Raw genomic sequence first — 17,067 nt, forward strand, 5'->3', positions numbered from 1 at the left:
AATAGCTGTAGCCTGTTAAAATGTGTAGGTAAGGGGCACCTGGGTGGCTCAGTGGGTTAAAGCCTGGGCCTTTAGCTTGGGTCATGGTCCCAGGGTCCCGGGATGGAGCCCTGCATTGGGCTCTGGGCTCGGCAGGGAGCCTGCTCCCCTCCCCCTCACCCCACCCAAGCTCTGCCTGCCTCTCAGCCTACTTGTGATCTCTGTCTGATAAGTTTAAAAAAAAAAAAAGTCTTAAAGATGTGTAGGTAATTAAGAGTTGTCTGAAACCAGTCAGCTCACCAGAATATCCTGACATAACACTAAATGCTAATACGGCTTAGCCTCAGCCTGAGTCAGAATGTAAAACTCTCAGAAAATTTTTGTAGGCTAAACCTTCTACAGTTCTGGAGAAAATTTAGTCTATTAAAAGGAAAGGGAAAGGAAAGAGTTCTTAGTTTTGCCCATACTTTTGATCTTTTCTTTTACATCCTTTGGTCCATACACTAGACCTTTCAAAGCTGTTTAACCCTGCTTTTCACTGTTTCTTTTTTTCTTTCCATTTTTTTTTCCTTTCTTCTGTTCCTGTATTAGGTCACCAGTTGTTAAGATTGCATTTCTTAACTCATCAATGGATGTGTATTTTGTATTATCATTTTAAAATATAATCTTGGCATTTCACTATATGCTATTACTTTAAGATTCCAATAATAAATATTAATATTTTATTTGTAATTCTTTCTTCATATAATTTAAACTTCTTAAAAAATTATTTTTATAGCATATGATGTATTATTTGCCCCAGGGTTATAGGTCTGTGAATTGTCAGCTTACACATTTCACAGCACTCACCATAGCACGTACCCTCCCCAGTGTCTATAACCCAACCACTTTATCCCTACCCCGTACCCCCCAGCAACCCTCAGTTTGTTTTGTGAGATCAAGAGTCACTTATGGTTTGTCTCCCTCCCAATCCCATCTTGTTTCATTGATTCTTCTCCTACCCACTTAAGCCCCCATGTTGCATCACCACTTACTCATATCAGGGAGATCATATGATAGTTGTCTTTCTCCCCTTGACTTATTTCGCTGAGCATGATACGCTCTAGTTCCATCCATGTTGTCACAAATGGCAAGATTTCATTTCTTTTGATGGCTGCATAGTATTCCATTGTGTATATATACCACATCTTCTTGATCCATTCATCTGTTGATGGACATCTAGGTTCTTTCCATAGTTTGGCTATTGTGGATATTGCTGCTATAAACATTTGGGTGCACGTGCCCCTTTGGATCACGACGTTTGTATCTTTAGGGTAGATACCAATAGTGCAATTGCTGGGTCATAGGGCAGTTCTATTTTCAACATTTTGAGGAACCTCCATGCTGTTTTCCAGAGTGGCTGCACCAGCTTGCATTCCCACCAACAGTGTAGGAGGGTTCCCCTTTCTCCGCATCCTCGCCAGCATCTGTCATTTCCTGACTTGTTGATTTTAGCCATTCTGACTGGTGTGAGGTGATATCTCATTGTGGTTTTGATTTGTATTTCCCTGATGCCGAGTGATATGGAGCATTTTCTCATGTATCTATTGGCCATCTGGATGTCTTCTTTGCAGAAATGTCTGTTCATGTCCTCTGCCCATTTCTTGATTGGATTATTTGTTCTTTGGGTGTTGAGTTTGCTAAGTTCTTTATGGATTCTGGACACTAGTCCTTTATCTGATATGTCGTTTGCAAATACCTTCTCCCATTCTGTCAGTTGTCTTTTGATTTTGTTAACTGTTTCCTTTGCTGTGCAAAAGCTTTTGATCTTGACGAAATCCCAATAGTTCATTTTTGCCCTTGCTTCCCTTGCCTTTGGCGTTGTTCCTAGGAAGATGTTGCTGCGGCAGAGGTCGAAGAGGTTGCTGCCCGTGTTCTCCTCAAGGATTTTGATGGATTCCTTTCGCACATTGAGGTCCTTCATCCATTTTGAGTCTATTTTTGTGAGTGGTATAAGGAAATGGTCCAATTTCATTTTTCTGCATGTGGCTGTCCAGTTTTCCCAGCACCATTTATTGAAGAGGCTGTCTTTTTTCCATTGGACATTCTTTCCTGCTTTGTCGAAGGTTAGTTGACTGTAGAGTTGAGGGTCTATTTCTGGGCTCTCTATTCTGTTCCATTGATCTATGTGTCTGTTTTTGTGCCAGTACCATGCTGTCTTGATGATGACAGCTTTGTAATAGAGCTTGAAGTCCGGAATTGTGATGCCACCAACGTTGGCTTTCTTTTTCAGTATCCCTTTGGCTATTCGAGGTCTTTCTGGTTCCATATAAATGTTAGAATTATTTGTTCCAGTTCTTTGAAAAAGATGGATGGTACTTTGATAGGAATTGCATTAAATGTGTAGATTGCTTTAGGTAGCACAGACATTTTCACAATATTTATTCTTCCAATCCAGGAGCATGGAACATTTTTCCATTTCTTTGTGTCTTCCTCAATTTCTTTCATGAGTACTTTATAGTTTTCTGAGTATAGATTCTGTGCCTCTTTGGTTAGGTTTAGTCCTAGGTAACTTACGGTTTTGGGTGCAATTGTAAATGGGATTTACTCCTTAATTTCTCTTTCTTCTGTCTTGCTGTTGGAGTAGAGAAATGCAACTGATTTCTCTGCATTAATTTTATATCCTGAAACTTTACTGATTTCCTGTATAAGTTCTAGCAGTTTTGGAGTGGAGTCTTTTGGGTTTTCCACATATAGTATCATATCATCTGCGAAGAGTGATAATTTGACTTCTTCTTTGCCGATATGGATGCCTTTAATTTCCTTTTGTTGTCTGATTGCTGAGGCTAGGACCTCTAGTACTATGTTGAATAGCAGTGGTGATAATGGACATCCCTGCCGTGTTCCTGAGCTTAGCGGAAAAGCTTTCAGTTTTTCTCCATTGAGAATGATATTTGCGGTGGGTTTTTCATAGATGGCTTTGATGATATTGAGGTATGTGCCCTCTATCCCTACACTTTGAAGAGTTTTGATCAGGAAGGGATGCTGTACTTTGTCAAATGCTTTTTCAGCATCTATTGAGAGTATCATATGGTTCTTGTTCTTTCTTTTATTGATGTGTTGTATCACATTGACTGATTTGCGGATGTTGAACCAACCTTGCAGCCCTGGAATAAATCCCACTTGGTCGTGGTGAATAATCCTTTTAATGTACTGTTGAATCCTATTGGCTAGTATTTTGTTCAGTATTTTTGCATCTGTGTTCATCAAGGATATAGGTCTATAGCTCTCTTTTTTGATGGGATCCTTCTCTGGTTTTGGGATCAAGGTGATGCTGGCCTCATAAAATGAGTTTGGAAGCTTTCCTTCCCTTTCTATTTTTTGGAACAGTTTCAGGAGAATAGGAATTAGTTCTTCTTTAAATGTTTGGTAGAATTCCCCCGGGAAGCCGTCTGGCCCTGGGCTTTTGTTTGTTTGGAGATTTTTAATGACTTTTTCAATCTCCTTACTGGTTATGGGTCTGTTCAGGCTTTCTATTTCTTCCTGGTTCAGTTGTGGTAGTTTATATGTTTCTAGGAATGCATCCATTTCTTCCAGATTGTCAAATTTATTGGCGTAGAGTTGCTCATAGTATATTCTTATAATAGTTTGTATTTCTTTGGTGTTAGTTGTGATCTCTCCTCTTTCATTCATGATTTTATTTATTTGGGTCCTTTCTCTTTTCTTTTTGATAAGTCGGGCCAGGGGTTTATCAATTTTATTAATTCTTTCAAAGAACCAGCTCCTAGTTTCGTTGATTTGTTCTATTGTTTTTTTGGTTTCTATTTCATTGATTTCTGCTCTGATCTTTATGATTTCTCTTCTCCTGCTGGGCTTAGGGTTTCTTTCTTGTTCTTTCTCCAGCTCCTTTAGGTGTACGGTTAGGTTGTGTACCTGAGACCTTTCTTGTTTCTTCAGAAAGGCTTGTACCGCTATATATTTTCCTCTCAGGACTGCCTTTGTTGTTTCCCACAGATTTTGATCCGTTGTATTTTCATTATCATTTCTTTCCATGATTTTTTTCAATTCTTCTTTAATTTCCCGGTTGACCCATTCATTCTTTAGAAGGATGCTATTTAGTCTCCATGTATTTGGGTTCTTTTCAAACTTCCTTTTGTGGTTGAGTTCTAGCTTTAGAGCATTGTGGTCTGAAAATATGCAGGGAATGATCCCAATCTTTTGATACCAGTTGAGTCCTGATTTAGGACCGAGGATGTGATCTATTCTGGAGAATGTTCCATGTGCACTAGAGAAGAATGTGTATTCTGTTGTTTTGGGATGAAATGTTCTGAATATATCTGTGATGTCCATCTGGTCCAGTGTGTCGTTTAAGGCCTTTATTTCCTTGTTGATCTTTTGCTTGGATGATCTGTCCATTTCAGTGAGAGGAGTGTTAAAGTCCCCTACGATTATTGTATTATTGTTGATGTGTTTCTTTGATTTTGTTATTAATTGGTTTATAGAGTTGGCTGCTCCCACGTTGGGGGCATAGATATTTAAAATTGTTAAATCTTCTTGTTGGACAGACCCTTTGAGTATGATATAGTGTCCCTCCTCATGTCTTATTATAGTCTTTAGCCTAAAATCTAATTGATCTGATATAAGGATTGCCACTCCTGCTTTCTTCTGATGTCCATTAGCATGGTAAATTCTTTTCCACCCCCTCACTTTAAATCTGTAGGTGTCTTCGGGCGTAAAATGAGTTTCTTGGAGGCAACATATAGATGGGTTTTGTTTTTTTATCCATTCTGATACCCTGTGTCTTTTGACAGGGGCATTTAGCCCATTAACATTCAGGGTAACTATTGAGAGATATGAATTTAGTGCCATTGTATTGTCTGTAAGGTGACTGTTACTGTATATGGTCTCTGTTCCTTTCTGATCTACCACTTGTAGGCTCTCTCTTTTCTTAGAGGACCCCTTTCAATATTTCCTGTAGAGCTGGTTTGGTGTTTGCAAATTCTTTCAGTTTTTGTTTGTCCTGGAAGCTTTTAATCTCTCCTTCTATTTTCAATGATACCCTAGCTGGATATAGTATTCTTGGCTGCATGTTTTTCTCTTTTAGTACTCTGAAAATATCATGCCAGCTCTTTCTGGCCTGCCAGGTCTCTGTGGATAAGTCAGCTGACAATCTAATATTTTTACCATTGTATGTTACAGACTTCTTTTCCCGGGCTGCTTTCAGATTTTCTCTTTGTCACTGAGACTTGTAAATTTTACTATTAGGTGACGGGGTGTGGGCCTATTCTTATTGATTCTGAGGGGCGTTCTCTGAACCTCCTGAATTTTGATGCTCGTTCCCTTTGCCATATTGGGGGAATTCTCCTCAATAATTCTCTTCCAGTATACCTTCTGCTCCCCTCTCTCTTTCTTCTTCTTCTGGAATCCCAATTATTCTAATATTGTTTCGTCTTATGGTGTCAGTTATCTCTCGAATTCTCCCTCGTGGTCCAGTAGCTGTTTGTCCCTCTTTTGCTCAGCTTCTTTATTCTCTGTCATTTGGTCTTCTATATCACTAATTCTTTCTTCTGCCTCATTTATCCTAGCAGTGAGAGCCTCCATTTTTGATTGCACCTCATTAATAGCTTTTTTGATTTCAACTTGGTTAGATTTTAGTTCTTTTATTTCTCCAGAAAGGGCTTTTATATCTCTCGAGAGGGTTTCTCTAATATCTTCCATGCCTTTTTCGAGCCCGGCTAGAACCTTGAGAATTGTCATTCTGAACTCTGGATCTGACATATTACCAATGTCTGTATTGATTAGGTCCCTAGCCTTCGGTACTGCCTCTTGTTCTTTTTTTTGTGTTGAATTTTTCCATCTTGTCATTTTGTCCAGATAAGAGTATATGAAGGAGCAAGGAAAATACTAAAAGGGTGGCAACAACCCCAGGAAAATATGCTTTAACCAAATTAGAAGAGATCCCAAATCGTGAGGGGGGAGAAAGGGGATAAAAAGAGGTTCAAAAAGGAAGAAAGAAAGAAAAAAGAAAAAAAAAAAGAAAAGAATTAAAAAAAAGAAAACAAATAAGAAAAATATAAAAAAGAAAACATATATATATTAGATAAACTAGTTAAAAAAATGTTAAAAAAGAAAAAGGTAAAAGTTAAAAAAAAATTTTACCAGAAGGCGAGAAAAAAAAACAAAAAATGAAAAAGAAAAAAATTAAATTAACTGCAAGACTAAAAAAAATCACAGGGAAAAAGCCATGAGTTCCGTGCTTTGCTTTCTCCTCCTCTGGAATTCTGCTGCTCTCCTTGGTATTGAAACTGCACTCCTTGGTAGGTGAACTTGGTCTCTGCTGGATTTCTTGTTGATCTTCTGGGGGAGGGGCTGTTGTAGTGATTCTCAAGTGTTTTTGCCCCAGGCGGAATTGCACCGCCCTTAACAGGGGCTGGGGTGAGTAATCCACTGGGTTTGCTTTCAGGAGCTTTTGTTCCCTGAGCGCTTTCCGTTGAGTTCCGGAGGACGGGAATACAAATGGCGGCCTCCTGGTCTCCGGCCGGGAGGAGCCGAGTGCCCAGGGCCCCACTCCTCAGTGCGCCCTCAGAGAACAGCGCCAGTTACTCCCGTCTGCCTGATCTCCGGCCGCGCTCTGAGCTCACTGAGCCTGCGACCGGTTCAAGGTAACACGGAGCTGTGAGCTTACGGTGGGCTCTGTCTCTGTGGCCGGCTTTCCCGTTCCAATACCCGCAAGCTCTGCGACACTCAGACACCCCCGATCCTTCTGTGACCCTGCGGGACCTGAGGCCACGCTGACCCCGTGTGTGCTTCGCCCCAGTTTAGCCTCTGGAGCGATGTCCCTCAGCGGAACAGACTTTTAAAAGTCCTGATTTTGTGCGCCGTTGCTCCGCCGCTTGCCGTGAGCCGGCCCCTCCCCCCGGGGTCTATCTTCCTGTCGCTTTGGATTCACTTCTCCGCCGGTCCTACCTTTCAGAAAGTGGTTGTTTTTCTGTTTCTAGAATTGCTGTTCTTCTCTTCGATCTGCGGGTGGATTTTCCGGTGTTTGCAATCTTTAGATAAGCTATCTAGCTGATCTCCAGCTAGCTGAAGTAGTCTCAGCCTGCTACTTCTCCGCCATCTTGACTCCTCCCTGGTTTCAGAGGAATGAATTTTTAACAGCTGGGTATATACACTGTTGTTCCGTCCCTTCTTGAGTGTTATAAATGTTAATTTTTAATTAGCTTAACATTAAGATTGAGTTAATATTGATCCATTATTTCCTAGCATGATCTGGCAACATACTGGGTAGCAGAGAGAAGCCAGATGAGAGTCAGGAAGTGATTGCAGAATGTTAGGAAATAATCCGAGTTGTCCTGGTGAAGCAGGAAACTTGACTCAAAAAAATACCTTTCCGTGTAGCCACTGTGGAAAACAGTATAAAGTTTCCTCAAAAAACTTAAAAATAAAATTACCATGTGATCCAGTAATTCCGCTACTGAGTTATTAATGAAAAGAACACAGAAATGTTAATTCAGAGAGATACGTGGACCCTTGTGTTTATTGCAGCATTATTTACAATAGCCAAGAAATCGAAGCAACCCATGTTTTCATCAGTAGATGAATAGGTAAAGAAGTGGTGTATATGTATATACAATGGACTGTTTCCAGTAGAAAAGAATGAAATCTTGTCATTTGCAACAACATGGTTAGAACTAGAGGGTATCATGCTAAGTGAAATGAGTCATCCAGAGAAAGACAAATACCATATGATTCTGTACATATGTGGAACTTATGAAACAAAACAAAAGAAACAAAGGGGGAAAAGAGAGAGAGACAAACCGAGAAGCAGACCCTTACCTGTAGAGAACAAACTGATGGTCACCAGAGAGGAGGTTGGTGGGGGCATGGCTGACATTGGTGAAGGGGACTAAGAGTACCCTTATCACAATGAGCACTGAGGCATGTACAGAACTGTTGAACCTCACTCTAGTGTACGCCTGGAACTAATATAACAAACCTTTCCACTCCATAAATCACCCCCTTACTACCGGGGTCATCAGGCAAGGGTCAGGGCAGTCAGCCGCAAACTGAGAACAGAGAGTTGCTTCTTTGTGTCATTGTGTAGGCATACAGCAAGAATAAAATTTTAAATTTTTAACCAATGCTATAATCAAATTCATGGCAAATGAGATTTTCAAAAGACCTTTCATAACAGATCATGACAGATAATAATCAAATAGTCTCTTTTTCTTGTCTTTTGTAACTTTATTTTGTAGTTCATCAACTATTGTAACTTTATTCGATTATAACTATATATTGACCAGAAGAAAGCAACATACATTCCAGGTTTCCCTTCTTGCTGCAGATAAAGTTATTGAATGAAAAGGGCATTTTCATTTATATCATCATTATTGTTAGAATAAAAATGTTGAGTTTTTTCTTTCCACTCTTTATTTTAGTTGATGATTTTAGTGAAGAATCTTCTTTTTATGAGATTCTCCCGTGCTGTGCCCGCTTTCGATGTGGAGAACTTATAGTTGAGGGGCAGTGGCATCATCTGGTTTTGGTCATGAGCAAAGGCATGCTGAAAAATAGTACCGCAGCCCTCTACATTGATGGACAGCTTGTTAACACCGTGAAGGTAAGCATACTCGTGCTTGTCAGTCTTAACCTGCTTTACAAGAGAGTTGAGGGAGGGGTATGTGTGTTTGCAGGGGTAGATTACAGATTGACCTTTATTACCTATTTGAACAATATGTTTAAGAGTCATGTGGCTGGCTAGTTCATATCACTTAATTAGCGAAGAAGAGAAAGAAGGGGTTACAGAGTACTAATGAAGGTACTGAGTATGTCAGTGCCTGAGCCAGGTTGCCAAGTGATTTTTCCCAACAGAAAACCAGTTGAAGGATCCCTAAGTAATCACTTCTCGGCCTTTTGGCTAAGATCAAGTGAAGGATCCCTAAGTAACCTATGAGCACAGTGTTTTCATGCATTCCAGTAGACTCTGCATCCCTTTGGAGCTGGAATCGTTTTTATTCATCCAAATTTGTTTTCAGATCACCAAGATTAGTCCCTGATGATAATAGTAGGTGTTCCATTATCTTTGCTGAATGAATGAGTGTATAAATATTATTCTACATATAGATATATGGTATTCAGAAGAGAGGCAAGAGAGTTGAAATAACCAGTAAAGAATCAGAAGGGTTTTTTTTTGTATCAGGATGACTGCCGCTGGTTACTTCCGACAGAACTCAGCTAGGTAGCTGTTAAAATGTTTTAGCTCTCTAAAAGACAGTATCCATTTTTATAGTGATTATCTCTTAAAAGAAGCAACAAAAGTAAAGTTTATCCTCTTGTGTGAATTAAAGTTTAAAGAACAGTAAAGTCGGCAGCTTCCTTGAATGCATTTCTTTCGTTAATGATATTTTATTGTGACATCGTGTTTCAGTAAGATAAACCCTAAAATGTACTCTGAGGGAACAGTCATTGTTTGTTTTGTACACATGATTGCATTTGAAATGGGCTGTGGATTCTCTAGTAGGTTGTTCTTTTGTTATTTCTAATATTATTTAAAATAAAAATGTCCTCAGCTTCTAGTCTAGAATTGAGAGGTAGATTTATTACAGGTACATTTACATGGTTGTCATCACCGTGCCTGTGAGGAGTTAGAGGTCCCCTGAAACCACCTTCAGGCCACGTGATGGTCTGCACGCTCACACCATTGGTGTGTGAGTTACTCACCAGCAACTGTTCTGTGATGTGTGGACTGGTAGATGTAATCTGAGGCCAGGACAGTGGTACGACAAACCATCCTTCATACCACCAAGTGATAGAAGCAACCTCTACCACAAGAAATTTCGTTATCTCTTATACTCTAATCATATGTTTATGTGAATGAATTGAATAGTAGTTTTGCACCTTGTCAGTAAACACTAATGTAATTTCAAATCTGAGAATGTAATTGACATTGAGATCATGGGTGTATAAATTACATAATAGACTGTTAAATTTTATAACTTTTACAGCACTTGGCCCATTATAAAACACTTCTCATGAATATAATTTTGTTTGACAGACTCATATTGAAGGTTTCGTAGCTAATTTCAAGACTACTTGAATTCCATAGTTTAGAACACTCTGTTTTATATCAACTCTCAAATTTCATGGAAGCATCATTAATTTGATAGGCAAAACAACCAGACAGTAACAGTATCCCTCTGTCTGATTGTTCTCTTTCTTGCATTATCAGAGAGTTGGATAATAACAAATTTCCATCTTCTACATCATGTTCCAGAATCTTGGCCTGTCCTCATGTATCTCTCAGCCCAGCTGCGTTTGTACATTTGTAAAGTTGCATGACATTAGCATGCTGAAACTATACACAAAAGGTGATTAATTTCCTGGTGAAAGTGGGGTATTTGGGGTTCTATCTCATACATTTGCCATCATTTCTTCTGCAGCTGCATTATGTTCATAGTACTCCTGGTGGCTCAGGTTCCGCTAACCCACCTGTGGTCAGCACAGTCTATGCGTACATTGGCACTCCACCTGCCCAGCGTCAAATTGCTTCCTTGGTTTGGCGCCTGGGACCCACGCATTTTCTGGAAGAAGTTTTACCTCCTTCAAATGTTACTACCATTTATGAACTAGGACCAAATTATGTTGGAAGCTTTCAGGCCGTATGTATGCCGTGTGAGTAACTTAATGTATAAAACTTAGCTTCTGCCATGTAGATCCATGAATAAGTGCATGTACATGTATAATATGGGTTTGTAGACAGGGTGTGAGTGGGGTTGTACATTATGTCCATCGTAGAAAAAGAGCCTTTTCCTTCACTCTTTTTCAGTGTGATACTGTTGACCACTCACTCCTACTCCAGATAACTCTCCTTCACTGATTATGCTGTACTTTCCTGAGTTTTGTCTTCATGCCCAGTCACTAATTTTCTAGTTTCTCTGATTGGCTCCAAGATATGTATGCTCTCTAGGAGTCTAACCACAGCCTTCTTCTCTTCCTGTAATTTCTCTTATTATATAAGCGTCTTAAAGCATATCTACTCTGAGGGGGTGCCTGGGTGGTTCAGTCATTAGGCCTCTGCCTTCGGCACAGGTCATGATCTCAGGGTCCTGGGATCAAGTCCTGCATCAGGCTCCCTGATCAGCGGGGAGCCTGCTTCTTCCTCTTCCTCTGCCTGCTGTTTCTCCTACTTGTGCTTTCTCTCTCTCTCTCTCTCTATCAAATTAAAAAAAAATTTTTTTTTTTTAATGTTTAAAAGAAGAGATATATTCTGGTGAGAGGAAAGAAAAATGTGTCCAGACAACACACACACACACATACATTTTTCAGTTTAAATGAGTTAACATCAGTTTTCCTGATTTTCTTCATCCCTTTACTCCAAGAGTCTACTTCTTGTTATCCTTTCTCCCAGAAGAGATTTAGAGTCAATGGAGCTGATGTAGTAGTACTCTTTCCAAGTGATGTTTTCCATCCTTCTGTTCTCATTCTCCTAAAGTTCTCAGAAGAGTTAGGACAAGTATATTGTAAATGATGATAATCCTGTGGCTAAGTAATTTGTCTTTCACTTGTGTTCTTTTTTTTTTTTTTTCAATATTTTATTTATTTATTTGAGAGAAAGCATATACAAGCAGTGGGAAAGGGAGAGGGAGAAGCAGACTCACCAATGAGCAGGGAGCCCAGTGTGGGGCTCGATCCCAGGACTCTGAAATCATTTCCTGAGCTGAAGGCAGATGCTTAGGCAACTGTGCCACTCAGGAGCCCCTCTTTCACTCATGTTCTTGATTTAGACAGCATCTAATAATAGCTACAAGCACTCAGTATGTGCAGTAAGTTAATACACATGAAGGGCAGAGCTGTTCTGAGCCTGTCACATGTATTTGTTCATCTCCTCAAAACATTGGTACTTATGTACTGTTTTTATCATCCCCATTTTACAGATGAGGAAACTGAGGCACAGACTTTTTAACACTTTTAAGTGTTAAAGCAGAGTTTCAAATGTAAGCCATCTAGCTCCAAAACTTGTATTTAACTACTCTGCTGTGTTGTTTAGAAGAATATAGAGAAGCACAAATGGGGGCTCTTACTGGGGAGGAGACCTACTGTTAGGAAACATACAAGCATTCCACTCCTGTTCATGCTCTTTCTCCTTTGATGCTAAGGGGGAGAAGTGTGTGATTTCTTTGATAACAGTTAAAACTCATTTCCTTTACATTATGCTATTTGTAAAGCATATTTTAATAATAAAATTTGGATGATACGAAGAATTTGAGAGGCAACGTGGGGGGTTTGCGGGGTAGAGAAGGAAATAATGAAACAAGATGGGATCAGGAGGGAGACAAACCATAAGAGACACTCATTCTCACAAAACAAGCTGAGGGTTGTTGGGGGCAAGGGGGTAGGGAGAGGGCGGTGGGGTTATGGACATTGGGGAGGATATGGACTGTGGTGAGTGCTGTGAAGTGTGTAAGCCTGGCTATTCACAGACCTGTACCCCTGGGGCTAATGATACATCATATGTTAATAAAAAAATTAAAAATTTAAAAAATAATAAAACTTGGAATGTAAAGGTCTATGACTTGGTGGTCTTCTGTATTTTCTGAAAAGAAATAAATGAAGAGCTGAAAATTTAAATAAATAAAACCGTTTTTAAGTTTAGCTGTCATGGTCCACTTTAAAAGATTTTTTAGTTTACCCATTTAAAAATGATAGAATAACTGGGTTAGGATAGGAAGAAATACTGATGATTTTGAAAAGGATCATTCTTCGTTTGAAGGTAAAGATACAAAGTCTGAAGGCGTAGTCCCATCTCCTGTGTCATTAGTGCCAGAAGAAAAGGTGTCCTTTGGCCTCTATGCACTCTCTGTGTCTTCCCTAACGGTGGCAAGAATCCGGAAAGTGTACAATAAGTTGGACAGCAAAGCCATTGCTAAGCAGGTAAGCATAATGATTTCCCGGGAAGCTGTGGCGGGTTCTCCCCAGGAACAGTGTTTCAGAGGGTCATTACAGGTACCACCGGAGTAGGAATAATCATTGAAAACAGTACCTTTTCTGTATTGCCTGTATTTGTTTTATTTGGCTTTGGACTTAAGCCAAAACACAATTAGATATTTAGCTTAATTTGGAAAAGTGAGAATTTCCTTCTCTGTGCATACTTTATATTCATTTTTTGTTTTTGTTTTTGTTTTTTAATTGACTATTAAGAAACTGAACTGCAGAAAATGAAAGAAAACAATTGCTCTTCTTAAGACTATAACTTAACTTTTTCCTGGACCACTTACTGTGTGCCACGTACCATCTTGTTTAGGACTCAGAAGTGAATATAGAGAAAATTCCTGCCTTTATGGCACTTATGTTGCCATGGAAGAGACAATGTTAATATCTAAAGAAATACCTCATCATAGGTCATGTTCAAAGTTGAAGAGTGCTCTGCAGAAAAATAAAGCAAGGAAGTAGAAAGTGATCAGCTTACAGTGTTAAATAGGATGGTCACTATGAAGGTGAAATTGGAGAATAATTTAAAGAGGTGAGGCAGCAAGCCAGGAGAATATGCGGAATGGGATATGGCCCAGAACAGTGGGGTTTTGTCCCAGTGGTATAAGTGCTATGGCCCTGAGGAAGGTCCACGCCTGCTGCAGAGGAGAGGAACTCAAATAGGTGATGGGGCCTAGACTGTTAAGGATTTATAGGCACTGGTAAAGGCATTAGCTTTAACTAAGTGAGCTGGGAAGCATGATAGGGTCCCAGACCTAATGAATGAAATGTTAGCCAGGATGACTGTGAGGAAAAACTACTAGGAGAGTTTGATGTGATAGAAGTCAGTGATTCATTGTGGTGAATGTTTCTGGTCAAAAAAGACTGGGGCTCAGGTCCGACAAACAGTGAGTCTAGTGAGGTGGGAGTTACCAGTGAGCTTGGCAAGCTGTTTTGGCTAATTAGGGAAGGCAAAGCCTAAGGGAGGAAATCCAAGGACTGGAAGGAAGGGATTTGGGGACAGTAAGGATTGACATCTCTCATGCAGTCATATGTCTGTAAATACACGTACCATCTTTAAAGGAACACGAACTGTAGGTAAATTTACAGGTAATAATAGAATTAGATTCTTAGGATTGTGTTTGCTTTAAAAGCACATTATGCATTCGTGTGTATGTGCACATGCAAAAGTAACATTTATGTAGGCATGTTTTATCTGTAAACACTTGAATAATTTATGTGACATTTACTTGGGTATGAAGTAAAGCTAATATTATATTCACTGATCAGAAATACTATGAGACAGCTAGTGGTAAGAACTTTAAATCCATGACAGAATTTCATTCAGAAAGACCTCTGAAATTGTTTCCAAAGACCACCCCCCCCCACCATCTTTATCTCAGTAGATTGTACTTAACTTACTTTCTGTGACTTTCTGACCGTTGGAAGAGCTTGCGCATTTTTAAAAAATGAATGCCCACATTTTTAATATTCTGATACAGAGAGAAACAAATAATATGTTACTAATCATGTTTAATTTCTTTTCTAATCAAAATGTTCAGATTATTCTTCTATAGTTACATTTTATTTCCCTTTCCTATTCTTCAGTTAGGCATTTCCTCCCATGAGAATGCCACTCCTGTGAAATTGATACACAATTCAGCCGGGCATCTAAATGGACCTGCGCGGACAGTTGGAGCTACTCTGATTGGATACTTGGGTGAGTCAGACCGTCTTACTATTTCAAACTTCTTTATTTGCCTTCAAATCTGCATTCACTTTCCCCACAGGAAGGCAGGTGTTTAAATTCATATTTCATACTGTTCTTGCAATATTTAGAGATGAATGTAACAATCTCAAACTCCAGTCAGCTTTAAAAATCATAACCTTTGTAAACATCCCATGAACCTTTCCCCCTTTTCTCAGCACTGATGAGTGCAGACTACATACTTCCATGTAATTTCAAGGTAAATTTCACACTACATTTAGGGGTAGATGTAAAGAGTTAGAAGTGTTGTTGGTTATTACATGGCTTGGTACAGCCGTGTGGTACCCAGGAGTGCATCTTGTTATTTGGAAATGAGAGCTTTGGCATATAAATAGTGAATCCAAATATAGTAAAAGTTAAAGCTGGTATACGTTCTGCAGAGCCTTTTACCTGATGTCTGCTTCTGCTTAAAAAGAGTTGTTTTTTTTTTGTTAGATAGAATCCTGAGACATAATCTGGTCACATCATCCAAAATTTAGAACCAGCTATTATATAAATGTACAAATTGGTACATAGTATTGGTTCTTTTTTAGGTTAACAAAATGTTAGAGTTCTTTTGGTCAGAATCCTACATATTTGTCAGTAAGATAATGGCAGTTTTTCTGGTCTCAGTGGTGTGCATGTATCTTAACTTTAGTTTTCTTCTTTAACCACATTGCATTGATTAAACAGTTTTCTTCATGCTAATGCACATGGTTGTTTATCTTTATTCAATTCAGCAAGTGTTGATTGAGCTCTGCTCTATGTCCTTTGCAAAAAGATAGCAGCATATGGTATAGTAAAAAGAGCAGTGGGTAAAGAGTTGAAAGAGTTAGGTTCTAGCTCCTATTCTGTTACTGTGTGGCATTTTGCCAGACATTTGAGCTCCTTGGACTTCAACTCTCTTATCTGTAAACAACAGTGCTGGCCCTAATTACCTTAGAAGGTAGTTTTCAAAATTAAGTGCCATAATATAGTGCCAAATATTATGAATACTGCCAAGCACATAAAATATAAAATGTGTATTAATTTTATTTTTCGAAAACTCAGTCTCAGTTAGTAGGCAGATGACTTTCAAACAGTACCTTTTTTAAAAAGCAAGGTTAGGAACATAGATGTGAGGTTTTTTAGTGGACCCTAAGTTAGTTCTGATCCTTTCTTTCCACATGGTGATACTTTTCTTGGATCACTGGTGTACTGTTACATAGGCTATAGAACTAGGGAAATTGAGTAATAGCCAGTGATGTGCCTTGCTTGGCTTATCTTGGGAATACTGGGTCCTTGCCAGGATGGCATCCACACCCTGCCCCCCAGTTCAGAGTTGGAGTGCTGTTGCCCTCCTCAGGGTTATTCCCAACAGTACCTAGTCAGGCATTCTCACTCACCTCAGAAATGCATTCTTTCTCAGGGCGTCTGCACTTTTCCTTCATGTTGCCCAAAGGTACACAGTCAAAACCTTTGAGCTTACTCTCAAACCCCAGCCCTTCTCTACTCCTTCTTTACCCCCACCTCATCTCTTGAGTGTAGCTAGTAGCATTTATTGCCTTCCACATCCTACCTTGAACCTTTTAGTTTTTAATATTTGTTTTAGGATTAAGGTGGTGTTTTTTTTTTAAAGTAGAATTTAAAATTAAATACTTCTTAAGGTGATTTATTCAGTTCTTATTAACATGGGGAATTTAATTATTTTTCACTGTCTTTTAATCAGGAGTAAGAACATTTGTTCCTAAGCCTGTTGCCACTACTTTGCAGTACATTGGTGGAGCGGCGGCCATCCTAGGCCTAGTGGCCATGGCTTCTGATGTGGAAGGGCTGTACGCAGCAGTCAAGGCCCTGGTTTGTGTGGTCAAGAGTAACCCACTAGCCAGCAAAGAAATGGAAAGAATCAAGGGCTACCAGGTTTGTAACCGTAAAGCTTCACCTTTGCTTTTCTTTGTGTTCAAAAGAAAAAAAATAAGAATCTTCTAATTTTAATTATTACTCATATTTTTTCACTCTGGAAGGATTACTTCATCCAAGTAAACTTTAAAGGTCACAAGTTTTTAGTAAAAGTGATATATTTCAAGTGAGATTTTGAATTGTTTATTTTGGCTCAAACTTTTTATCCTATCTCATCAAATCTGCTGGGAAAACTGGACAGCTATATGTAGAAGAATAAAACTCGACCATTCTCTGACACCGTACACAAAGATAAACTCAAAATGGATAAAAGACCTCAACATGAGACAGGAATCCATCAGAATTCTAGAGGAGAACATAGGCAGTAATCTCTTCGATATCGGCCACAGCAACTTCTTTCAAGATATGTCTCCAAAGGCAAAGGAAACAAAAGCGAAAATAAACTTTTGGAACTTCATCAAAATCAAAAGCTTCTGCACAGCAAAAGAAACTGTCAA

The 17,067-nt window shown here is 39.2% G+C and overlaps 1 protein-coding gene across 5 annotated transcripts in view; it reads left to right on the forward strand.

The window, feature by feature from the left end:
* WDFY3 (WD repeat and FYVE domain containing 3) overlaps positions 1 to 17,067 on the forward strand; it is a 182,621-nt gene that overhangs the window by 69,340 nt on the left and 96,214 nt on the right. For all 5 annotated transcript variants that reach the window (XM_004779357.3, XM_004779359.3, XM_045079408.1 and 2 more), the window contains 5 exons: positions 8,397 to 8,578; positions 10,398 to 10,629; positions 12,728 to 12,888; positions 14,533 to 14,644; positions 16,380 to 16,570. In XM_004779357.3, coding sequence (XP_004779414.2) covers positions 8,397 to 8,578; positions 10,398 to 10,629; positions 12,728 to 12,888; positions 14,533 to 14,644; positions 16,380 to 16,570 — 878 coding nt within the window. The remainder of the gene's footprint in view (positions 1 to 8,396; positions 8,579 to 10,397; positions 10,630 to 12,727; positions 12,889 to 14,532; positions 14,645 to 16,379; positions 16,571 to 17,067) is intronic.

Source organism: Mustela putorius, unplaced genomic scaffold (genome assembly GCF_011764305.1).
Source record: "Mustela putorius furo isolate JIRA1106 unplaced genomic scaffold, ASM1176430v1.1 tig00000382_pilon_pilon_pilon, whole genome shotgun sequence".
NCBI classification, from domain to species: domain Eukaryota; kingdom Metazoa; phylum Chordata; class Mammalia; order Carnivora; family Mustelidae; genus Mustela; species Mustela putorius.